The following is a 22,022-nucleotide window of genomic DNA, read 5'->3' as shown; positions in this document are numbered from 1 at the left end:
AAAAGAAAATACAGCAGGCAACACAGGTTTAATGTGGGAAGAGGTGTTCAAGCAATTTCATTTCTAGGATTTACAAGTGACACACATTTATAAAGGTCCATGGTTCCAGTTTGTTCCCTACCAAGATACTGAACTAGCATAACTGCTGGCTTCCCATTGCCAAAAATCAACTCCCAAAGGGACCAAGTGAGAAACACCAAGAAAAGAGGGAATGATGAGAAATCCTGCGGTGGGGTGTGGGAAGGTAAAATAGAAAAGGGACCTCTGGTTCCTTGCTTCTTGCTTCTTGCTTCTCACCCACCCAAATCTTGAAACAATCTGCTTCCCCTACACCTGCTGGGATTCAGACCACTTGTCCAGACTTCCTTGGGAATGAATTCAGGGCAGGGCAATAGCCCTGTGCTAGTGAAGAGGTGGGAAAAACAGGTGGGGACTATAACAGTTGCTCATGAACTCTGGTGAATTAAAATCTAAGGAGTATCTTCTAATGCTGCTTCTCTCACTTAATGATTGGTCAAGTAGACAAAAAATAAATAAAATCAACAAGAATATAGATGATCTGAACCCCACAAAGAATAAACAAGAATTCTGCATCTAACATGTAAATTCACACTTTTCTTAAGCACTCACTAAAGACTTTTAAAAAAAATTTTGGTATCATTAATCTATGATTACATGAGCAACATTATGGTTACTAGAATCCACCCCATCCTCAAATCCCCACCACATACCCCATTACAGTCAATGTCCATCAGCGTAGTAAGATGCTATAGAATCACTACTTGCCTTCTCTGTGTTGTACAGCCCTCCCCGTGCCCCCCTGACATTATGTCTACTATTCATAATGCCCCCTTTTCCCCCCTTGAACCTACCTTCATACCCATCCTCCCCAGTCCCTTTCCCTTTGGTAACTGTTAGTCCATTCTTGGGTTCTGTGAGTCTGCTGCTGTTTTGTTCCTTCAGTTTTTGCTTTGTTCTTATATTCCACAGATGAGTGAAATCATTTGATACTCGTCTTTTTCTGCCTGCCTTCTTTCACTGAGCATAATACCGTCTAGCTCCAGCCATGTTGTTGTAAATGGTAGGATTTGTTTTCTTCTTATGACTGAATAACATTCCATTGAGTATATGTACCACATCTCCTTTATCCATTCCTCTACTGATGGACACTTAGGTTGCTTTCATTTCTTGGCTATTGTAAATAGTGCTACGATAAACATAGGGGTGCATATGTCTTTTACAAACTGGGCTGCTGCATTCTTAGGGTAAATTCCTAGGAGTGGAATTACTGAGTCAAATGGTATTTCTATTTTGAGATTTTGAGGAACCTCCATACTACTTTCCACAATGGTTGAACTAATTTACATTCCCACCAGCAGTGTAGGAGGGTTCCCCTTGCTCCACATCCTTGCCAACATTTGTTGTTGTTTGTCTTTTGGATGGTGGCCATCCTTACTGGTGTGAGGTGATATCTCATTGTGGTTTTAATTTGCATTTCTCTGATGACAAGCGATGTGGAGCATCTTTTCATGTGCCTGTTGGGCATCTGAATTTCTTTGGAGAAGTGCCTGTTCAGATCCTGTGCCCATTTTTTAATTGGATCATTTGCTTTTTGTTTGTTGACATGCATGAGCTCTATATATTTTGGATGTCAACACATTATCGGATATGTCATTTATGAATATATTCTGATACTGTAGGATGCTTTTTTGTTCTGTTGATGGTGTCCTTTGCTGTATAGAAGCTTTTCAGTCTGACTTGTTCATTTTTGCTTTTGTTTCCCTTGCCCAGGGAGATATATTCATAAAGAAGTTGCTCATGTTTATGTCCAAGAGATTTTTGCTATGTTTTTTTCTAAGAGTTTTATGGTTTCATGACTTACATTCAGGTCTTTGATCCATTTCGAATTTACTTTTGTGTATGGGGTTAGAAAATGATCCAGTTTCATTCTCTTACATGTGGCTGTCCAGTTTTGCCTACACCAGCTACTGAAGAGGCTGTCATTTCCCCATTGTATGTCCAAATCTTTTTTATCATATGTTAATTGACTGTATATGTTTGGATTAATATCTGGACTGTCTATTCTGTTCCACAGGTCTGTAGGTGTCTTCTTGTGCCAGTACTGAATTGTCTTGATTACTGTGGCTTTGAAGGAGAGCTTGAAGTTGGGAAGCAAGATCCCCCCTGCTTTGTTCTTCCTTCTCAGGATTGCTTTGGCTATTCAGGGTCTTTTGCGGTTCCATATGAATTTTAGAACTATTTGTTCCAGTTCCTTGAAGAAAGCTATTGGTATTTGATAGGGATTGCATTGAATCTGTAGATTGCTTTAGGCAGGATGGCCATTTTGACAATATTAATTCTTCCTAGCCAAGAGCATGGGATGAGTTTCCATTTGTTAGTGTCCTCTTAAATTTCTCTTAGGAGTGTCTTGTAGTTTTCAGGGTATAGGTCTTTCAGTTCCTTGGTTAGGTTTATTCCTAGGTATTTTGTTCTTTTTGATGCAATTGTGAATGGAATTTTTTTCCTGATTTCCCTTTCTGCTAGTTCATCGTTACTGTATAGGAAAGCAACAGATCTCTGTGTATTAATTTTGTATCCTGCAATTTTGCTGAATTCAGATATTAGTTCTAGTAGTTTTGGAGCGGAGTCTTTAGGGATTTTTATGTACAATATCATGTCATCTGCAAATGTGATAGTATGACTTCTCCATTACCAGTCTGGATGTCTTTTATTTCTTTTTGTTGTCTGATTGCCGTGGCTAGGACCTCCAGTACTATGTTGAATAAGAGTGGGAAGAGTGGGAAGCCCTGTTTTCACGAGACATAGGTGAAAAGCTTTAAGCCTCTCGCTGTTAAGTATGACTTTGGCTGTGGGTTTGTCATATTTGGCCTTTATTATGTTGAGGTAATTACCTGCTATACCCATTTTGTTAAGAGTTTTTATAATGAATGGATGTTGAATTTTGTAAAATGCTTTTTCAGCCTATATGGAGATGATCATGTGGTTTTTCTCCTTTTTGTTGATGGACTGGATGATGTTCATGGATTTTCGGATGTTGTACCATCCTTGCATCCCTAAGATGAATCCCACTTGATCGTGGTGTATGATCCTTTTGAAGTATTTTTGAATTTGATTTGCTAGTATTTTGTTGAGTATTTTTGCATCTAAGTTCATCAGGGATATTGGTCAGTAATTTTCTTTTTTTGTGGAGTCTTTGCCTGATTTTGTTATTAGAGTGATGCTGGCTTCATAGAATGAGTTTGGAAGTATTACCTCCTCTTCTATTTTTTGGAAAACTTTAAGGAGAATGGGTATTATGTCTTCTCTATGTGTCTGATAAAATTCAGAGGTCAAAGAAAAGGAGACTAAGGCATTAAAGATGGCGGCATGAGAGGAGACACAGACGCTTCCTCCTAAAACTATATACAATTAGAAAATATAGTTGGTGCAACTAATCCTGAGAGAGCAACAGGAAAGAGGATGGTGCCAGACTGCATAGACCTGGAGAAAAGAGCAGACCTCATGGAACAGAGCAACGTACCAAAGCTGTGGCCAGGCAGGACCCAAGGCCTTCCTGAACCCCAGCACACCAGTGGGATGAAGAGAAATGGAGCAGGGAGGGAGTGAAAGGCCTGGGACTGCTGAATACCTAGCTCTGGAGATCTGCTCTGGGAGCACAAACTTACATTTCATGGTGCTTTCATGATACTCGCATGACTACTGGGTTGGAAAGTTAATACAGGCAGAATTCCTGGAGAGACTGAGATTCCAGCTGCTTTTGGAAAGCAGGGATCCATATCAGGCTGCTGTGGGACAAAAGCTTACACCTGTGTGCTCGGCCCACTGGTTAAGGCAGTGGAGACAGGCACAGCAGCCTGAAAGCAGGGAACAGCTCTTTCCTACCCCCAGGCACCAATATCGCTCCCCTTCAAGCCCCGACATTGCTTCAGGGTCTGAGCAGCTCCAGAGTAGTGTTTATGGACACCAGAGGGTGCCATACATATATAAATATGATATGCCAAAGAAACCTGGTCCAGAGTAAAATTAATGTAACTCTGGAGAAAGATTTAAATGACATGGACTTACAACTCTTCCTGAAAGGGATTTCAAAATAAAAATCATCAACATGCTAATGGAGGTATGGAAAGATATCCAAGAACTCAGGAATGAATTCAGGTTGGAGATTCAATCGCTGAAGAGCATGATGGAGGGCATTAAAAGCAGGTTGGATACAGTGGAGGGCACGATAAATGAAATAGAAACTAGAGAAGAGGAATACAAAGAAGCTGAGGCACAGAGAGAAAAAAGGATCTTTAAGAATGAAAGAGTATTGAAAGAACTGTGTGACCAATCCAAATGGAACAATACTCGTATTACAGGGATACCAGAAGAAGAAGAGAAAGAGAAAGAGAAAGAGAAAGAGAAAGAGAAAGAGAAAGAAAGGGATGGAAAGTGTCTTTGAGGAGACAGTTGCTGAAAACTTCCCCAATCTGGGGAAGAAGATAGTCTCTCAGGCCATGGAGATCCACAGATCTCCCAACATAAGGGACCCAAGGAAGACAACACCAAAACATATAGTAATATAATTGGCAAAGATCAAGGATAAGGACAGACTATTAAAAGCAGCTAGAGAGAGAAATAAGATCATGTACAAAGGAAAGATCATCAGGCTAACATCAGAAACCTTACAGGCCAGAAGGAAATGGCATAATGTATTCATTGCAACGAAGCAGAAGGGCCTGGAACCATGATTACTTTATCTGGCAAGATTATCATTTAAATTTGAAGGAGGGATTAAACAATTCCCAGATAAGCAAAAGCTGAGAGAATTTACCTCCCATAAACCATCTCTACAGTCTATTTTGGAGGGACTGCTATAGATGGAAGTTTTCCTAAGGTTTAATAGCTATCACTATAAGAAATAAAACCACAGTAAAGAAAGTAGAACAGCTAATTACTAAGCATATGCAAAATTAAATCAATTATCCCCAAAGTCAATCAAGGGATAGACAAAGAATACAGAATATGAAACCTAATATACAAAGAATGGAGGAGGAAGAAAAAGGAAGAGAAAAAGAAAAGAACCTTTAGATTGTGCTTGTAACAGCATATTAAGTGAGTTAAGTTAGACTCTTAGATAGTAAGGAAATTAACCATGAATCTAAAGTCTGCAATGGCAATAAGTACATATCTATCGATAATCACCCTAAATGTAAATGGACTGAATGCACCAATCAAAAGACACAGAGTCACTGAATGGATAAAAAAACAAGACCCATCTATATGCTGCCTGCAAGAGACTCACTTTAAACCCAAAGACATACACAGACTAAAAGTGAAGGGATGGAAAAATATATTTCATGCAACTAATAGAGAGAAAAAAGCAGGAGTTGCAGTACTTATATCAGACAAAATAGACTTCAAAACACAGAAAGTCACAAGAGACAAAGAAGGACATTACATAATGATAAAGGGGTCAATCCAACAAGAAGATATAACCATTATAAATATCTATGCTCCCAACACAGGAGCATGCACATATGCGAAACAAATACTAACAAAATTAAAAGGGGAAATAGAATGCAATGCATTCATTCTTAGAGACTTCAACACTCCAATTACTCCAAAGGACAGATCAAGCAGAGAGTGATAACTAAGGAGACAGAGGCACTGAACAACACAATAGAACAGATGGACCTAATGGACATCTACAAAACTCTACACCCAAAAGCAACAGAATACACATTCTTCTCAAGTACACATGGAACATGTCCAAGAATAGATCATATACTAGGCCACAAAAAGAGCTTCAGAAATTAAAAAATATTGAAATTGGACCAACCAGTTTCTCAGACCACAAAGGTATGAAACTAGAAATAAATTATGCAAAGAAAATGAAAAAGCCCACAAACACACGGAGGCTTCACAACATGCTCCTAAATAACCAATGGATCAATGACCAAATAAAAGCAGAGATCAAGTAATATATGGAGACAAATGACAACAATAATTCAACACTGCAAAATCTGTGGGATGCAGCCAAGGCTGTGTAAGAGGAAAGTATATTGCAATACAGGCCTACCTCAAGAAAGAAGAACAATCCCATAGAAGAAGTCTAAACTCACAATTAATGAAACTAGAAACAAATGAGGCCCAAAATCAGTAGAAGGAGGGACATAATAAAGATTAGAGTAGAAATAAATAAAATTGAGAAGAATAAAATAATAGAAAGAATCAATGAAAGCAAGAGCTGGTTCTCTGAGAAAATTAACAAAATAGATAAACCCCTAGCCAAACTTATCAAGAAAAAAAGAGAGTCTATACACATAAACAGAATCAGAAATGAGAAAAGAAAAATCACGACGGACACCACAGAAATACAAAGAATTATTAGAGAATACTATTAAAAATTATATGCTAACAAACTGGATAACCTAGAAGAAATGGAAAACTTTCTAGAAAAATACAACCTTCTAAGGCTGACCAAGGAAGAAACAGAAAGTCTGAACAGACCAATTACCAGTGATGAAATTGAACTGGTAATAAAAAACCTACCTAAGAACAAAATCCCTGGACCAGATAGCTTCACTGCTGAATTTTATCACAAATTTAGTGAAGACCTAATACCCATTCTCCTTAAAGTTTTCCAAAAAAATAGAAGAGGAGGGAATACTTACAAACTCATTCTATGAGGCCAGCATCACTATAATACCAAAACCAGGCAAAGACACCACCAAAAAAGAAAATTACTGACCAATAACCCTGATGAACATAGATGCAAAAATACTCAACAAAATATTAGCAAACTGAATTCAAAAATACATAAAAAAGATCATCCATCATGATCAAGTTGGATTTATGCCATGGATGCAAGGATGGTACAACATTGGAAAAATCTATCAACATCATCCACCACATCAACAAAAAGAAGGACAAAAACCACATGATCATCTCCATAGATGCTGAAAAAGCATTTGACAAAATTCAACATCCATTCATAATAAAAACTCTCAACAAAATGGGTATAGAGGGCGAGTACCTCAACATAATAAGGGCCATATATGACAAACCCACAGCCAACATTATACTTAACAGCGAGAAGCTGAAAGCTTTTCCTTTAAGATTGGGAACAAGACAAGGATGCCCACTCTCCCCACTTCTATTCAACATAGTACTGGAGACCCTAGCCACAGCAATCAGACAACACAAAGAAATAACAGGCATCCAGATTGGCGAGGAAGAAGTTCAACTGTCCCTGTTTGCAGATGACATGATATTGTATATAAAAAACCCTAAAGAATCCACTCCAAAACTACTAGATCTAATATCTGAATTCAGCAAAGTTGCAGGATACAAAATTAATACACAGAAATCTGTTGCACTCCTATACACTAACAATGAACTAGCAGAAAGAGGAATCAGGAAAACAATTCCATTCACAATTGCATCAAAAAGAATAAAATACCTAGGAATAAACCTAACCAAGGAAGTGAAAGATGTATACCCTGAAAACTATGAGACACTAATGGGAGAAATTAAAGAATATACCAATAAATGGAAATACATCCTATGCTCATTATAGGAAGAATTAGTATTGTCAAAATGGCCATCCTGTCTAAAACAATCTACAGATTCAGTGCAATCCCTATCAGAATATCAACAGCATTCTTCAACCAATCAGAGAAAATAGTTCTAAAATTCATACAGAAACACAAAAGACCCCGAATAGCCAAAGCAATCCTGAAAAGGAAGAATAAAGCTGGGCAGATTACGCTCCCTGACTTCAAGCTCTACTACAAAGCCACAGTAATCAAGATAATTTGATACTGGCACAAGAACAGACCCACTGACCAATGGAACAGACTAGAGAGCCCAGATATAAACCCAAGCATATATGGTAAATAAATATACAATAAAGGAGCCATGGACATACAATGGGGAAATGACAGCCTCTTCAACAACTGGCATTGGCAAAACAGGACAGCTACATGCAAGAGAATGAAACTGGATTATTGTCTATCCCCATATACAAAAGTAAACTCGAAATGGATCAAAGACCTGAATGTAAGTCATGAAACCATAAAACTCTTAGAAGGCAACATAGGCAAAAATCTCCTGAATATAAACATGAGCAACTTTTTCCTGAATGATTCTCCTTGAACAAGGGAAACAAAAGCAAAAATGAACACATGGGACTACATCAAACTAAAAAGCTTCTGTACTGCAAAGGACACCATCAGAAGAACAAAAAGATCCTACAGTATGGGAGAATATATTTGTAAATGACATATCTGATAAGGGGTTAACACCCAAAATATATAAAGAACTCACATGCCTCAAGACCCAAAAAGCAAATAACCCTATTAAAAAGTGGGTGGAGGATATGAACAGACACTTATCCAAAGAAGAAATTCAGATGGCCAACAGGCACATGAAAAGATGCTCCACATCACTATTTATCAGGGAAATGCAAATTAAAACCACAATCAGATATCACCTCACACCAGTTAGGATGGCCAACATCAAAACTAGGAGCAACAAATGTTGTTGAGGATGCGGAAGAAGGGGAACCCTCCTACACTGCTGGTGGGAATGTAAACTAGTTCAACCATTATGGAAAGCAATATGGAGGTTCCTCAAAAAACTAAAAATAGAAATACCATTTGACTCGGGAATTCTACTCCTAGGAATTTACCCAAAGAAAACAAGTTCTCAGACTCAAAAAGACATATGCACCCCTATGTTCACTGCAGCACTATTTACAATAGCCAAGATATGGAAGCAACCTAAGTGTCCATCAGTAGATGAACGGATAAAGGAGATGTGGTACATAAATACAATGGAATACTATTCAGCCATAAGAAAGAAACAGATCCTACCATTTGCAACAACATGGATGGAGCTACAGGATATTATGCTCAGTGAAATAAGCCAGGCAGAGAAAGACAAATACCAAATGATTTCCCTCATTTGTGGAGTATAACGATGAAACAAAACTGAATGAACAAAATAGCAGCAGACTCACAGACTCCAAGAAGGGACTAGTGGTTACCAAAGGGGAGAGGTAGAGGAGGATGGGTGGAGAGGGAGGGAGAAGGGGATTGAGGGGTATTATGATTAGTACACATGGTGTGAGGGGAGTCATGGGGAAGACAGTGTAGCACAGACAAGACATGTAGTGACTCTGTGGCATCTTACTGCACTGATGGACAGTGACTGCAATGGGGTGTGGAGGGGACTCGATAATAAGGGTGAATGTAGTAACCACATTGTTTTTCATATGAAACCTTCATAAGATTGTATACCAATGATACCTGAATAAAAAAAATTAGACAATAAATGTACAGAAAGTAGAAGAAAAAAAGATAAAACCTATAGCAGAAATTAATGACTTAGAAATCAAATGTACAATAGAAAACATCAGCAAAGCCAAAAATAGCTTTTTTGGGAGGAAATAAAACTAAAAAATAGGCAAACATCTGGCAAGAACTATCAAGAAAAGAAGAATGAAAACACAAGGAGTGTGAATGAAAAGGCAGGTAAAGCTATAAAGTAGAGGTTAAAGGAATAATATCAACTATATATGAACAATTTTAAAAGATTTTATCTATTAAATGAACAAATTTCTTAAAAAATAAGTTACCACAGCTGACTCAAAAAGTTAAGAACTTAAATAAAAATCTATTACTACTGAAGGAATAGAAGCAGTGGATGTTTCTCACAAAGAGAACACCAGGCCCTGATGGTTTTATAAACAGACTGCAAGTTTATTCATCCCAGTTTTATGCAAACCCTTAAAGAAAATAGAAACAGAAGGAACAGTCCCAACTCATGCTGCTGGCCTGCCCAGTGAGACCCTAATAAGATAGACATAACAAAAGAAGAAATTTTAGGTCCTTTTCATTTATGCCTATAGATGTAAAACAAAAATTGCAAATTAAATCAATCCTATAAAAAGAAAAGGCACCACAACGAAGCGGGATTTATCCCACATTGTGTGAAAATGGTTCAGTGTTAGAAAATCTTTCAATGTAAGTCAACACTACGTAATACCTACTTAGATTTTAGTCTTAACTCCTATGGGACTTTATTCTTCAGCAGATCTGATGCACTTGCTGTGACTTGTCTGTGATCTCTGACTCTGCCCAGAAGGCCCTCTCCTGGTTATAGCTGCCCACCTGTCAATTTTTTTCTGTCAGGCTTCCATCACTCAACCAGAAATCTGCTCTTCCTCTTTGGAGTACCTATGTTACATTAAATACCAGTCTATGTCCCTACTGTATGGTAAGCTTTGGGCTGGAATCCTGTAAACAATCCATTTAAAACTAAAACACCTCCTCCATTCTACCTCTTTACCCTTTAGTTTTCTCCAAAGCACTTAGCTTCTTTTAAACACACTACATATAAATTACATTTATTGTCTGTCTTCCCCCTGCCTCCATTAGAACATAGGCTCCACAAGGGAAAGGATTATCTGTTTTGTTCATCCCCGTTTTACTCCAAGCTAGAATAGTGCCTGGCACCACAGAGACATTCCACACATCCTTGTTGACTCCATCTGAACTCCTTAATCTTCAGGACCACAGAGTGAAACTTGAGGCAGGTGGTCTCTAGATGTCTCTTGAATAAACAAATGTGAAGGGTTAAGGGAGTTTGATAAACATACAGTTTTGTACACCCCATTTTCCACTCTATCTCCAAAGAAGAGAGACTCTGATATTGATCAAGAACAAAATGATATTCTTATCATTTAGGACACTGTTCAAGTTGGCAGACTCCTGAGTAGAAAGATAATTATACACAAAGCCAGGGACAGGCACTCCTTTTAATGCCATCCCTGGGTCTCTCCCTTTCACAGTCTCTTCTCTCCCATACTTGCAGTAAAAGGAAGCTGAGGCTGCCTTCCAGTGAAAGGGGATGGGAATGAGGTCATGGAGTAGGCTAATGGGATCTTGATCTAATCTAGGCCTTAAGTGGAAAAAAGGACCATGCAAGATTGGTTTAAGTCAGTTCTGCTTTAGGCCTTAAGGAGGGTAAAACATTCTTTGGTTTTCTTCAGCTTCTCTTCTGGGTACCAATCCACCTCCCACAGTGGGGGTGAGAAAATCAAGAGCTGCATGAATAGGTATAGGAAAATGGAGCCCATGAGTTGGCCTGTCCTACCAAGGCCTCAAACTCCTGGGCAAGTGAAATCCTCATGCTTTAGTTTGTGGTTTATCTCACCATACCATGAACTCCTTAAAACTTTATGTAACATTTTGTATATATTTTCCTGGGGAATTGATTTGGGGTTTAAGATTCTGGACAAATCATCTTTGCCTAAGACACAGATAACAAGTTCAAACAATCGAAGTATATTTATCGGAGAATTAAATAGGCAGCAAACCAATGTTTGGATAAAAATTTTAAAAATACTGGTTACTTAAAGGAATTTAGCTGTTTTTCCTTTGCATGGGAAATTATATATATATATATATATATATATATATATATATATATATATATATGATATATAGTATTTAACTGAGAAATTTCAACTATATTAATTACAACATAATTAGTACTATATCAGTAGTTGTAGTTATGACTTTTTCAAATGCAGAAATAAAATCTACTCTTAACTTTAAAACTGCTGAACTGCTGTCCTGGTCTGCTCGGGCTGTGTTGTGGACTCAATGTTTGCATCCTCTCAAAATTCCTATGTTGAAGCCTTAACCCATCAGTGTGATGGTATTTGGAGGTATGGCTTTTTGGAGGTAATTCAGTTTAGAAGAAGTCATGAGGGTGGGGGCCTCATGATGAGATTAGCAGGAGAAGGAGAAAAGGAGGAGGAGGAGGAGGAGGAGGAGGAGGAGGAAAAAGAGAAGAAATCTCTCCTTCCCTCCCTCCCACCTCTCTCTCCCAATGTGCACACTCGAAAGACCATGTGAGCACACAGCAAGAAGGTGATGGACTAGAGCCAGGAAGTGGGCCCTCACCAGGGAGAACTGCAGAACTCTTGGCACATTGCAACTCCATGCAAATCCTGTACTAGGAGATTTGACCAAACCTCTGGCATGGCTTCTAGCAGTGCAAAGCTGTGTCCCTAAGAGGCCGCCAGTCATGGATTAAAATGCCTGCTCAAGAAAGCTCAACCCTGTCAGGAAAATTTACTATTTGTTCTATCCAACATCTGAAGATAGGCCCCTGACTTCCATTTCTTAGAACAACCCTTACCAAAAGGGTTTTACAGTTGTGAATATAAATCTTTTACAACTCAGAAGTACCTTTCTTAACAATTAACAAACACAGCCAGCCTAATCAATCACATTTACACTGACCCAACTTTGTAATTTATACTTCGCTGACTCTACTGAGCCCCTACTCTCCCCCACCCCCTCATTCTCCCTTTAAATTGCCCAAATTGCCTCTGCACAAATTAAAACAGAGCTTGGCTCTTTCCCTTACTGTCAGTAGTTACTGAATAAAATCTGTTTTCACCGATTGAACTAAAGTCTGGCTGTATTTATCTTTGACACCACTCTATCTGCTGGTGAGACAGGGACCGTGGGTGTAGTCAGAGTAGGGTGAGGGTCTCTGGGAAAAGCTGTATGGGATATTTACAGTCAGAGCAATGTAACAATGGGCAAAGAAGTCCCTATTGAAACTGTTAAGTATTATGCAAAGTCAAGGTTACACTAATTCTCTAGGATAAAGATACCAGACTAAGAATATAGACATCTTCATTGAAATCAGTTAAAGGTCAAAGGTCAGGAGCAACTTGGCCTGGAATGTTTGAGTGTTCCCCCGCAAGGGTTTCTCAGCATAACCCCTGACTTCACTGTAAACGGCCCTAGCAAACAGACAACAACCCAGCCCACCTTGAGGGCAGGGCAGGTGGTACAAGTCCACACCCTAAGCCCTCAGTTCCTCCAAATCCTCAACTGCCTAGAAATCCCCTTGACAACGCACCACCCTGGGCTCTCTTGTCCCCTTCTGGCATGAACCAGGAGCTCTTTCCTCTCACTTATTTCTAAATAAAAGCCTCTACCCTGGCTCTCCTACCTTGGGTGTTTGTGAAGCTCATTCTTCGGCTTCGTGAACAAGAACCCCAGCATCACTGGCACCTTGATCTTGGACTCCCAGCCTCTAGAATTCTGAGAAATATATTTCTGTTGTTTAAGCCACCCAGTCTACAGTATTTTGTTATAGCAGCCTCAGCAGACTAAGACTGGTTGCCATAACAAAATAACACAGACTGAGGGCTTAAACAACAGAAATTCAGTTCTCACAGTTCTGGAGGCTGGGAAGTCCCAGATCAAGGTGTCATTGGGGTTGGTTTCTGGTGAAATCTCTCTCCCTGGCTTGCAGACAGCTGCCTTTCCACAATATTTTCATATGGCCTTTCCTGGGTAGGTGCAGAACAAGTTCTCTGGTATCTCTTCTTATAAGGACATTAATCCTATCAGATCAGGGCCCTACCCTTATGACCTCATTTAATCTTAACTACTTCCTTAGAGACTCCATCTCCAAATACAACCACACTGGGTGTTAGGGCTTCAACATATGACTTCTGGGGGGACATTCAATCCTTAACAACTACCCATGCTAAGGAGTCAAATGTAATTTACTATTTTTCTAAAAATTTTCTCCAGACACCTTGGCTTCCCTAGTTCATTGGGAGAAATTAATCCCATAGTTAAAGATTTCATAGCTGAAGAGTTCTGTAGTATAAAATTATATGGACTCTTAATATGTTCTACAAAGGAGAAACTTGGGATTTATGTTGCTGTGCTTTCTCAACATTCCTGAAAGTTCTTTAAAATAAAAAATAATAACCTAAAACTTAGTACCATGATAATTTTATAAAAGTTTCTACTTCTCAAATAAGGTGCCTAAAAACAACAATGAAAGTTCATGTTTTAAACAACTTTTTTGCAAGAGCCACTTGTGAAGTAAACTTTGTTTAAGGCTATACTTCTTACTACAATCCATAAAAAGTAGAGAATATACTTTCAAATGAAAGAAACATTTCTGGAGCTGGAATTCATTTGATACAGCTAACGAAACTAAGTTAAGCATTACTTTCCTAACAGAAAACAAAAGTGAACATCTTATTCTTTTACTGAGAAAAATTTTCATTAAAATTCATCTCCATAGTTAAACTTTCATAATGATGATATGAGATGAAATAATGGCCTTTGTTAATTTTAATGGAAAGCTGGTCTGGGTAAAGCCTAAATAAGACTCAGGAGTATAAGAAGCATTATATAGGTACCAGGCACCATTCTAAGTGCTTTATAATCATTCACTCAATCCTCATAAAAACCCCTATGAGGGTTGTGTATTATAATTATTTCTGCTTTACAGATGAGAAAATGGAGACATCCCAGAGGTTAAATAACTTGACCAGGTCACACACAGTTACTGAGTGCTTGAGCTGAGTCTCAGACCTAGGCAGTCTGACTCCTAAGTATGTTCTCTTGGCTGCTTCTTCACATTTAACCAATTCAAACAGAAACCAATGTTTACTAGGCATATAAACCAATAGAAGAGAGTTCAAAAATATACTTATATATGTATTGGCATAGGTGCAAAGGCAAGACAATAGAGAAAGGACAGTCTTTTAAACAAATGGGGCTGGAACAACTGGACATCTACATGTAAAAAAATAAATAAAAAGAATCTCCAATATCTTCCTCCCTGTATAACAATTAACTCAAAACGGATCATAGAACCTAAGTATAAAACCAAAAATTCTAAAACTTCTAGAAGAAAACAGATGAGAAAGCCTCCATAATCTTGGTTAGGCAAAGATTTCTAGATGTGAAACCAAAAACATAATTCATAAAAGAAAAAATTGAAAATCGGACTTTTATCAAAATCAGAAACTTTTGTTCTTCAAAAGACACTGTTAAGACAAGTCATTAAGTGGAGGTAGTGGTGGTGGTGGGGGATCTGCAGAACACACATATGATAGGGGACTTGTATCCAGGATATATAAAGAACTCTCAAAACTTAACAGTAAGAAAACAACCCACTAAAAAATGGGCAAAAGATTTCAATATACACGTCACCAAAGAAAATATAATGATAGCAAATAAGTACATGTAATGATGCTCAACATCACTAGTCATTAGTAAAATAAACCATAATAAAATACCACTACAAACCCATTAGAATGGCTAAAAAGAAACGAAAACTGACCATACCAAGTAACAGTGGCAGAGCAGCTGGGTCTCTCATACATTTTTGGTGGGGATGCAAAATAGTTTGGCCATTTCTTATAAAGTTTCAAATACAATTTCAATATGATTCAACAATCCCATTCATAGGTATTCACCCAAGTGAAATGAAAATGTATGTTCACTCAAACACTTCTATGCAAATATTTTATGGTAGCTTTATTCAAAATCACCAAAATTGGAAACAATCTAAATGCCCACCAACAGGTGAAAGGATTAACAAAGTAGTACATCCTTATAATGGACTATTACTCAGCAATAAAAAGGAACTCCTGATACATGCAACAACATGGATGAATCTTATATGTATCATGCTAAGTAAAAGAACGCTGACTCCAAAGGCTACATACTATATGATTCTATTTATATGACATTCTCAAAAAAGATGAAACTATAGGGATAAAAAGCTGATAGAGGATAGGAGCAGAAGTGACTAAAAAGGAATATGAGGAAATTTCTTGGGATGATAGAACTGTTCTGTCTTGACTGTCGTGACAGTTACATGACTGTATTCATTTGTCAATGTACATTTAAGAAGGGTAAACTTAAAAAAGTACAGTTAAAAAGGGTAAGGTTTACTGTATGTAAATTATATTTCAATTAAAATAAAATTACTTAAATTTAAACATTGTTAAGTCAGTTTCAGGACTACATAGCTATATAGCTGAAAGGTTACTTCATGAATGAAAATGGCAGTGCCATGTAATTCTAGAAATAATAAATACTAGTACCTTGACCTATATATACCTTGATGATGAGAGAAGATTAAGTATTACCTCTATATCAGCTCACTGTGTTGCTATATACATAACCACAAAATAGAACTATGAAATTTTTAGATTGGAAAGAATTTTCCACCTCATCTCATCTAATCTAATCTTAATTTTACATCCTATCATATTACCTTTGTTCACCCAGATTTGACTGGATGCTTCTAGCAATGCTTACCTTCCCTCATGAGATACTCAAAAGAACTAGAGAACTGGAGGGGATCTTAGGAAACTGAGGGATGGAAAAGCTAAATGACTTTACCAGTGAGGTGGAATGGAGTGCAGAATATAAATTAAAATCCCAGTCCTATACACTTTCTACTCCCTGTGCTTTTTCCCTGTATCAAAACTTTGTATGATCAATTACACTTCAAAAAAAAAAGATAAAAAAAAACCCATTTATATGAGTGAAGAAATTGGAGCCCTCAGACACTGCTGGTGGAAATACAAAGCGGTGCAGACATTTTGAACAGTTTGGTGGATCCCCAAAAAGTTAAAAAGAGAGTTACTATATGATCCAGGAACTCCACTTCTAGATATATACCCAAGAGAAATAAAAATGTATGTCTACATAACAACTCGTACATGAATATTCATAGCAGTATTATTTGTGTTGGGCAAAATGTAGAAACAGCCCAAATGTCCATCAACTGATAAATGGATAAATAAAATATATTTATAAGTAAAATATTATATGGAATGTTATTCAGCAATAAAAAGGAATAACGTACTGATACATGCTACAATATGGATGAATCTCAAAAAATGCTAAATCAAAGAAGCCAGTAACAAAAGACCACATGTTATATGATTCCATTGATACAAAGTGTCCAAAATAGGCAGGTCAACAGAGATAAAAAGCAAAATTGTGATTTCCAGGGCTGGGGGGAGGAAATGGGGCATAACTACTAATGGGCATGGGTTTCTTTTGTGGGGAATGAAAATGTTCTAAAATTAGATCATAGTGATGATAACATAAGTGTGCAAACTTATTAAAACTATTGATTGTGCACTTTAAATGAGTGAATTGTGTGGTATATGAATTATAGCCCAATAAGGCTATTTTTTAAACGAATAAACAAAGAACGAGTTATTTCCTTTAAAAAACAACAGCTTTATGTGAAGAATTTAAAACGTGTCGACAAACTCTTTGATACTCTTCCCGTCAAGAGGTCCCCTTCCCTTGAACATCAGTGGGCATATGTGACTGCCTCAACCAACAGAATGTGACAGATGTAATGCTATGTCACTTAAGAGGCTAGTTGGAAAAAGCTATGCAGCTTCTGCCAGTCTCTCTTAGGACACTCACCCTTGGAACTCAGCCATCATCCTGTGTAGAAGTTGGGGCTACATGAAGAGGCCCCTGGCCCTCAGCCCCATCTGAGTTTCCAGCTGAAAGTCAACATCAACTTGCCAGCCAGACGACTGAGCCATAGTGAAAGCAGATCCTCCATCCCCTAGTCAAGCTGCTGCAGCTGATGCCACATAGAGCACCGAGCAGCCAACCTTGCTAAGCCCTACACAAACTGCAGAGTTGTGAACAAAATAAGTACTTGCCAATATTCTACACCATTAAGTTTTGGGGTAGTTTGGCATGCAGCAATGGATAACTAGCCCACCTTATGTACTTAAAGGGCTAAAAACAGCACCTGGCCCCCTACTCAATGCAGACACTTCTTTCTAGTAGGGTGCCATCCAACCTCTATCAGAATGTTTTGACTGACATGGAGATCAGTTCCTCATGAAGCCACCTCTTCCACTGATGAACTCTGGGAATTATAATGTGCCCTATATTAAACCGGTTCTGTCCTGCCCAATATCTTGTCTAAGTTCTATCCTCAGAGGTGATCATTACTATCTGACCGATATTCCTCAGTGCAGGCTTTTACCTTACTAAATAGAAGAGAAATCTTTAGCATTCTCCCATTTTACACCCAAGGAGACTGAAACACAAGTTGGCTGCTTTACCCAAAGTCACACAACAGACACAGAATAAAATGCAGTTACTTGAATCTCTGGTATACAGCTTCTGTTTAGTATTATTTTCTATTAAATATGAGCAATGTCCATACTCAAAATCCTGATTTTCATATTTATGCCATCATTGTTTAGAAGACCAATCCTCATTTCTATCACCTAGGAGAAAGAGTATTGGTATGAGTACCTGTAGAATGAAAACTACCTTTCCTACCACTTATCTTCCCCTTGTTTGTACTTAAATATTTCCTTTTTTAACTCAATAAAACCAGTCAGTTCAACAAGGGCAGGAATAATTCTTATAATTCTGAGTCTTCCTTGGTGTTTGAGTATATATATATATATATTGAATAATTTGCCTAGCTATGGGAGGCAGCATACAGATAATAAGGATAAAAGCATTTCTTTCCAAATGATTTAAACACAAATCTTACAATCCAAAAATATTCCTTATGTCAATGTAGTAATTGCACAGTAAGCTTTTTTCTTTTTCAAAGTCAGCAGTAGTAGTAAATGAGCTTTTTACACTGTTGATTACAGTATATGAATTGCCATGACAACACTTAGTCCCCAGACATTCTGAGACAATTTCTCCCAGCTTCAGTCCCCTAAGACTGACCCAATTACACAACTCAAAACCCAAAACCCAGAGGGTGCCTTTCTATAAAGACATTCTGATTACACAACCTAAGGAAAAACTTAAACACCACTTATCCAAGTTAAAAGAAAACTGCAGGCAATATATTTTGTTTTTACACCTAAAATCTTAAAAGTTGAACGGTAATTGTGTAACTTTAAAACTGTATATGCTGCACTTCATGATCACATTACAGAAGTGTGAATTTTTAATACAAACCATTCTATTAATATACACATAACATATCTCATTTATGTTCTCTTGGCTGTATTTGCATTCTATTCCTTTTTAAGGTACAACTAAAATCTAGCAGCAAGCAAAGCATCACTACACTGACAGAACATTTGTACACTAGTCTATATGTGCCTCATCAGAAGTAAGGAAGGAACTAGAAAAAAAAACTTTAAAATCATGCAAAATTTAGCAAGCTATCATAAATGAGGCAATTCCTAGTGTAAATTCCTAGTAATTCCAAAAAGAAAATGCAGTGTTGGAAAATGTGGTATGGTATCTCCACCATCTCAAAATGTAATCTGGTAATTTTCTTACTCTAATAGTCCAAAAGATTTTAAAACTGGGCTGTTATCAAAATATAATGCTCATTTTAATTAGAAAAATTTTGATTAGTTGAGTTGATCAAGATTTTAACTTTCATTATACACATACCCAGAAGCATAGCTTATTTTACATAATTAGTAACATCTCTTCCACTTCTACAACTACCTAGTAGTGCTCCCAAAAAATGCTCCCTGTAAGCACCAAACAATGTCTACAATTCAAAGTTTACTATATGCTCATTTGGGGTAAAAAGCTTAGATATTCGTGTCCACTATTCTATTTTTCATGTGCTTACTTAACCAAAGAGCAAACGAAAAAAAAACACAGAACACATCCATTTATCTAAAAAGGAGAAAGATTAACATGGGAGATTTCAACTAACCTGAACATTGTTAATAAAGGTTAACTGTAAGACAATTTATTAAGAAGAAATGAGTCAGAGGGCAACTAAGACTACCTGGAATAAAAAGTAAAACCATTTTAGCATAGTTTTAGCCTATGATTTCAAACCAAAAAGCTAAAATAAAAACACACAACAACCTCCTCTATGGCAGGCAGTTTGAGGTGAAAAGCATTGTTAGAAAATACTAAGGCTGACATAAGAAAGAAACAAATCCTACCATTTGCAACAACATGGATGGAGCTGGAGGACATTATGCTCAGTGAAATAAGCCAGGTGGAGAAAGACAAGTGTCAAATGATTTCCCTCATTTGTGGAATATAATGAAGCAAAACTGAAGGAACAAAACAGTAGCAGACTCAGAGACTCCAAGAAGGGACTAGTGGTTACCAAAGGGGAGGGGTGTGGGAGGGCGGGTGGGGAGGGAGGGAGAAGGGGATTGAGGGGTATTATGTTTAGTACACATAGTGTGGGGGATCACGGGGAAAACAGTGTAGCAGAGAAAAGGCAAATAGTGACTCTGTGGCATCTTACTACACTGATGGACAGTGCCTGCATTGTGGTATGGGTGGGGACTTGATAATATGAGTAAATGTAGTAACCACATTGTTTTTTCATGTGAACCTTCATAGAAGTGTATATCAATAATACCTTAATAAAAAATTTAAAAAAAATACTAAGGCCGAGGAAACCAATCTTTTAAAAACCGTGCACTGAATATCTTTACATGATAGGTGCGATATTCTTGTACAATGGAAGTACAGTATTTTCTATTCCTACAAAATAAAATTATGCTATCAAGTACAGATAAGAGAGAATTAATAAGTATACCAGGCAACCCAAGAAACAAGCAGGGACAGAAAAATGGGGCTAAGAATTCTGCAAAAAGCTTCCAATTTTTTAAACCTGAAAGTTGGAGAACCGAATTTACATGAATAAATTCTGCTGGGGATTGGAGATCATGCAGGAAGGTCTATGAAATTAAAACATTAATAAGAAATTTACTATAAAGTATTCGTGGGTAAAGATATGTTGCATTAAGCAAGGAGTTAGCTGTTCATAGTCTTCATTTTTAAAATCTCATTTTGTTTGGAAGAGAAACAACTGGTAAGTCTATCAAATTATTTTACTAAACACAAAAGGAGAACTTATTAGAAAGAGGAAGCATTATGAAATTTGACCGTGTTTTGTGCAAGGCTAGTGGACATTTTCGAAGTTTTCTGGCTATATGCAAAAGTAAAAATAAGGACGTTTTCATTCGTTTAAAGCAAGAGTAAGATATTGCCTGGTTTGTGCTGGTTTTTACCATACAGTCTTAATACACTTTTCAAGTGCGATTAGATTTTCATGATTCCTTTAGGGTAAGTGGAAGAGAAGGGAAAGCCAAGCAGTACGTTAAAGCAGTCCACTTCGTAACAGTAAATTCAGCAGTGGAATACACCCTTCGACACCAAAGAGATGTACCAGCTACGGCAGACAAAAGAGAAAACAGCCACAGAAAGAACATGAGCCGAGAAAGAGATGAGAATCAGTCCCGTGTGTAACTCGAAGACTGGACAAAACCCTGCTTGGGCGCTGCTGGTGAAATGAGCAGTTTTGACATTCAGGGCATTCCCGCTCTTCCTTTCCTAGAGTTCACCCTCGGACCGGAGGAAAAGCCCCTAGGGGCCCACTTACCTGAACAATGAGCTGTAAGGCCGCTTCCAACGCTTCACAGTCCTCCGTGGCGCCGTCTCTAGCGCTGTTCCCCCAAAGTCATTCCCCCTGACTTCAACTACTCGCGGGAGAGCGCGCGCGCGAGCAGCAGTTGCCTTGTCAGCCCTCCCCGGCCGCCAGGGTCCCTCACAGAGCAACTCGGGAGGGCTGAAAACTGCGGCTACGCGACTTTCGTTACCTTTTCGCGCTGGTCCCAGCTGTACTGCTTCGGTCGCTCCTCCTCGCCCTCGGGCTGCGACTCCTTCTCAGCCTTCCGCTTCTTGGAGAAGCAGCAGCCCATGGTCCCAGCCTGCGGGTCTCGCTGACTGCTGCTCCTCGCCGGGCTGCTTACTCCGGCACGTCCTGGCGTGCACTGTGAACCCCAGGTGCCCGAGCCCCTCAACTCTCCGGACACCGCCCTGCGGAACTGCCTGGCCGTCTGCAGCCTAGGTTCGCCAGCCAGGCCCCGCACCCTTCCTTCTTTTCCTCACAGTCGCCCTAACGACCCACCGCAGCCAATGACCGCTCAGCGCCCGGTGAACCAATCAAAGCCGTGCGAGCAGCCTGGCGAGGCCTATGAAGAAAGGTCGGCTTACGCACACAGCCAATCCATGCCCGACTCCTGCGCCAGCCCCCAGTGGCGGGCCCCGCCGGCTCGGGCGCACTCACCGTCGACCCCGCCCCGCCTAGGACTCCTTAGGGCGTTCTAGCTGCAGGGAGTCCCGGCTTGGCCGTTCTGCCTTTTTGCCCTTGGTTCTCAG

The 22,022-nt window shown here is 38.6% G+C and overlaps 1 protein-coding gene across 5 annotated transcripts in view; it reads right to left on the bottom strand.

Annotated features, from left to right (window-relative positions):
- RP2 (RP2 activator of ARL3 GTPase) overlaps positions 1 to 21,764 on the bottom strand; it is a 95,434-nt gene extending 73,670 nt beyond the window's left edge. For 4 of the 5 annotated variants that reach the window (XR_001853642.3, XM_017664170.3, XM_017664171.3 and 1 more), the window contains exon 1: positions 21,461 to 21,764. Coding sequence is in view for 3 of the 5 variants with exons in the window: in XM_017664170.3 (XP_017519659.1) it covers positions 21,461 to 21,562 (102 nt within the window). In the remaining 2 variants the exon portion in view is untranslated. The other variant, XM_017664173.3, reaches the window with a different exon arrangement.
- Between the last annotated feature and the right edge of the window lie 258 nt (positions 21,765 to 22,022).

Source organism: Manis javanica, chromosome X, assembly GCF_040802235.1.
Source record: "Manis javanica isolate MJ-LG chromosome X, MJ_LKY, whole genome shotgun sequence".
NCBI lineage: Eukaryota > Metazoa > Chordata > Mammalia > Pholidota > Manidae > Manis > Manis javanica.
This window is presented reverse-complemented; position numbering and strand designations above follow the sequence as displayed.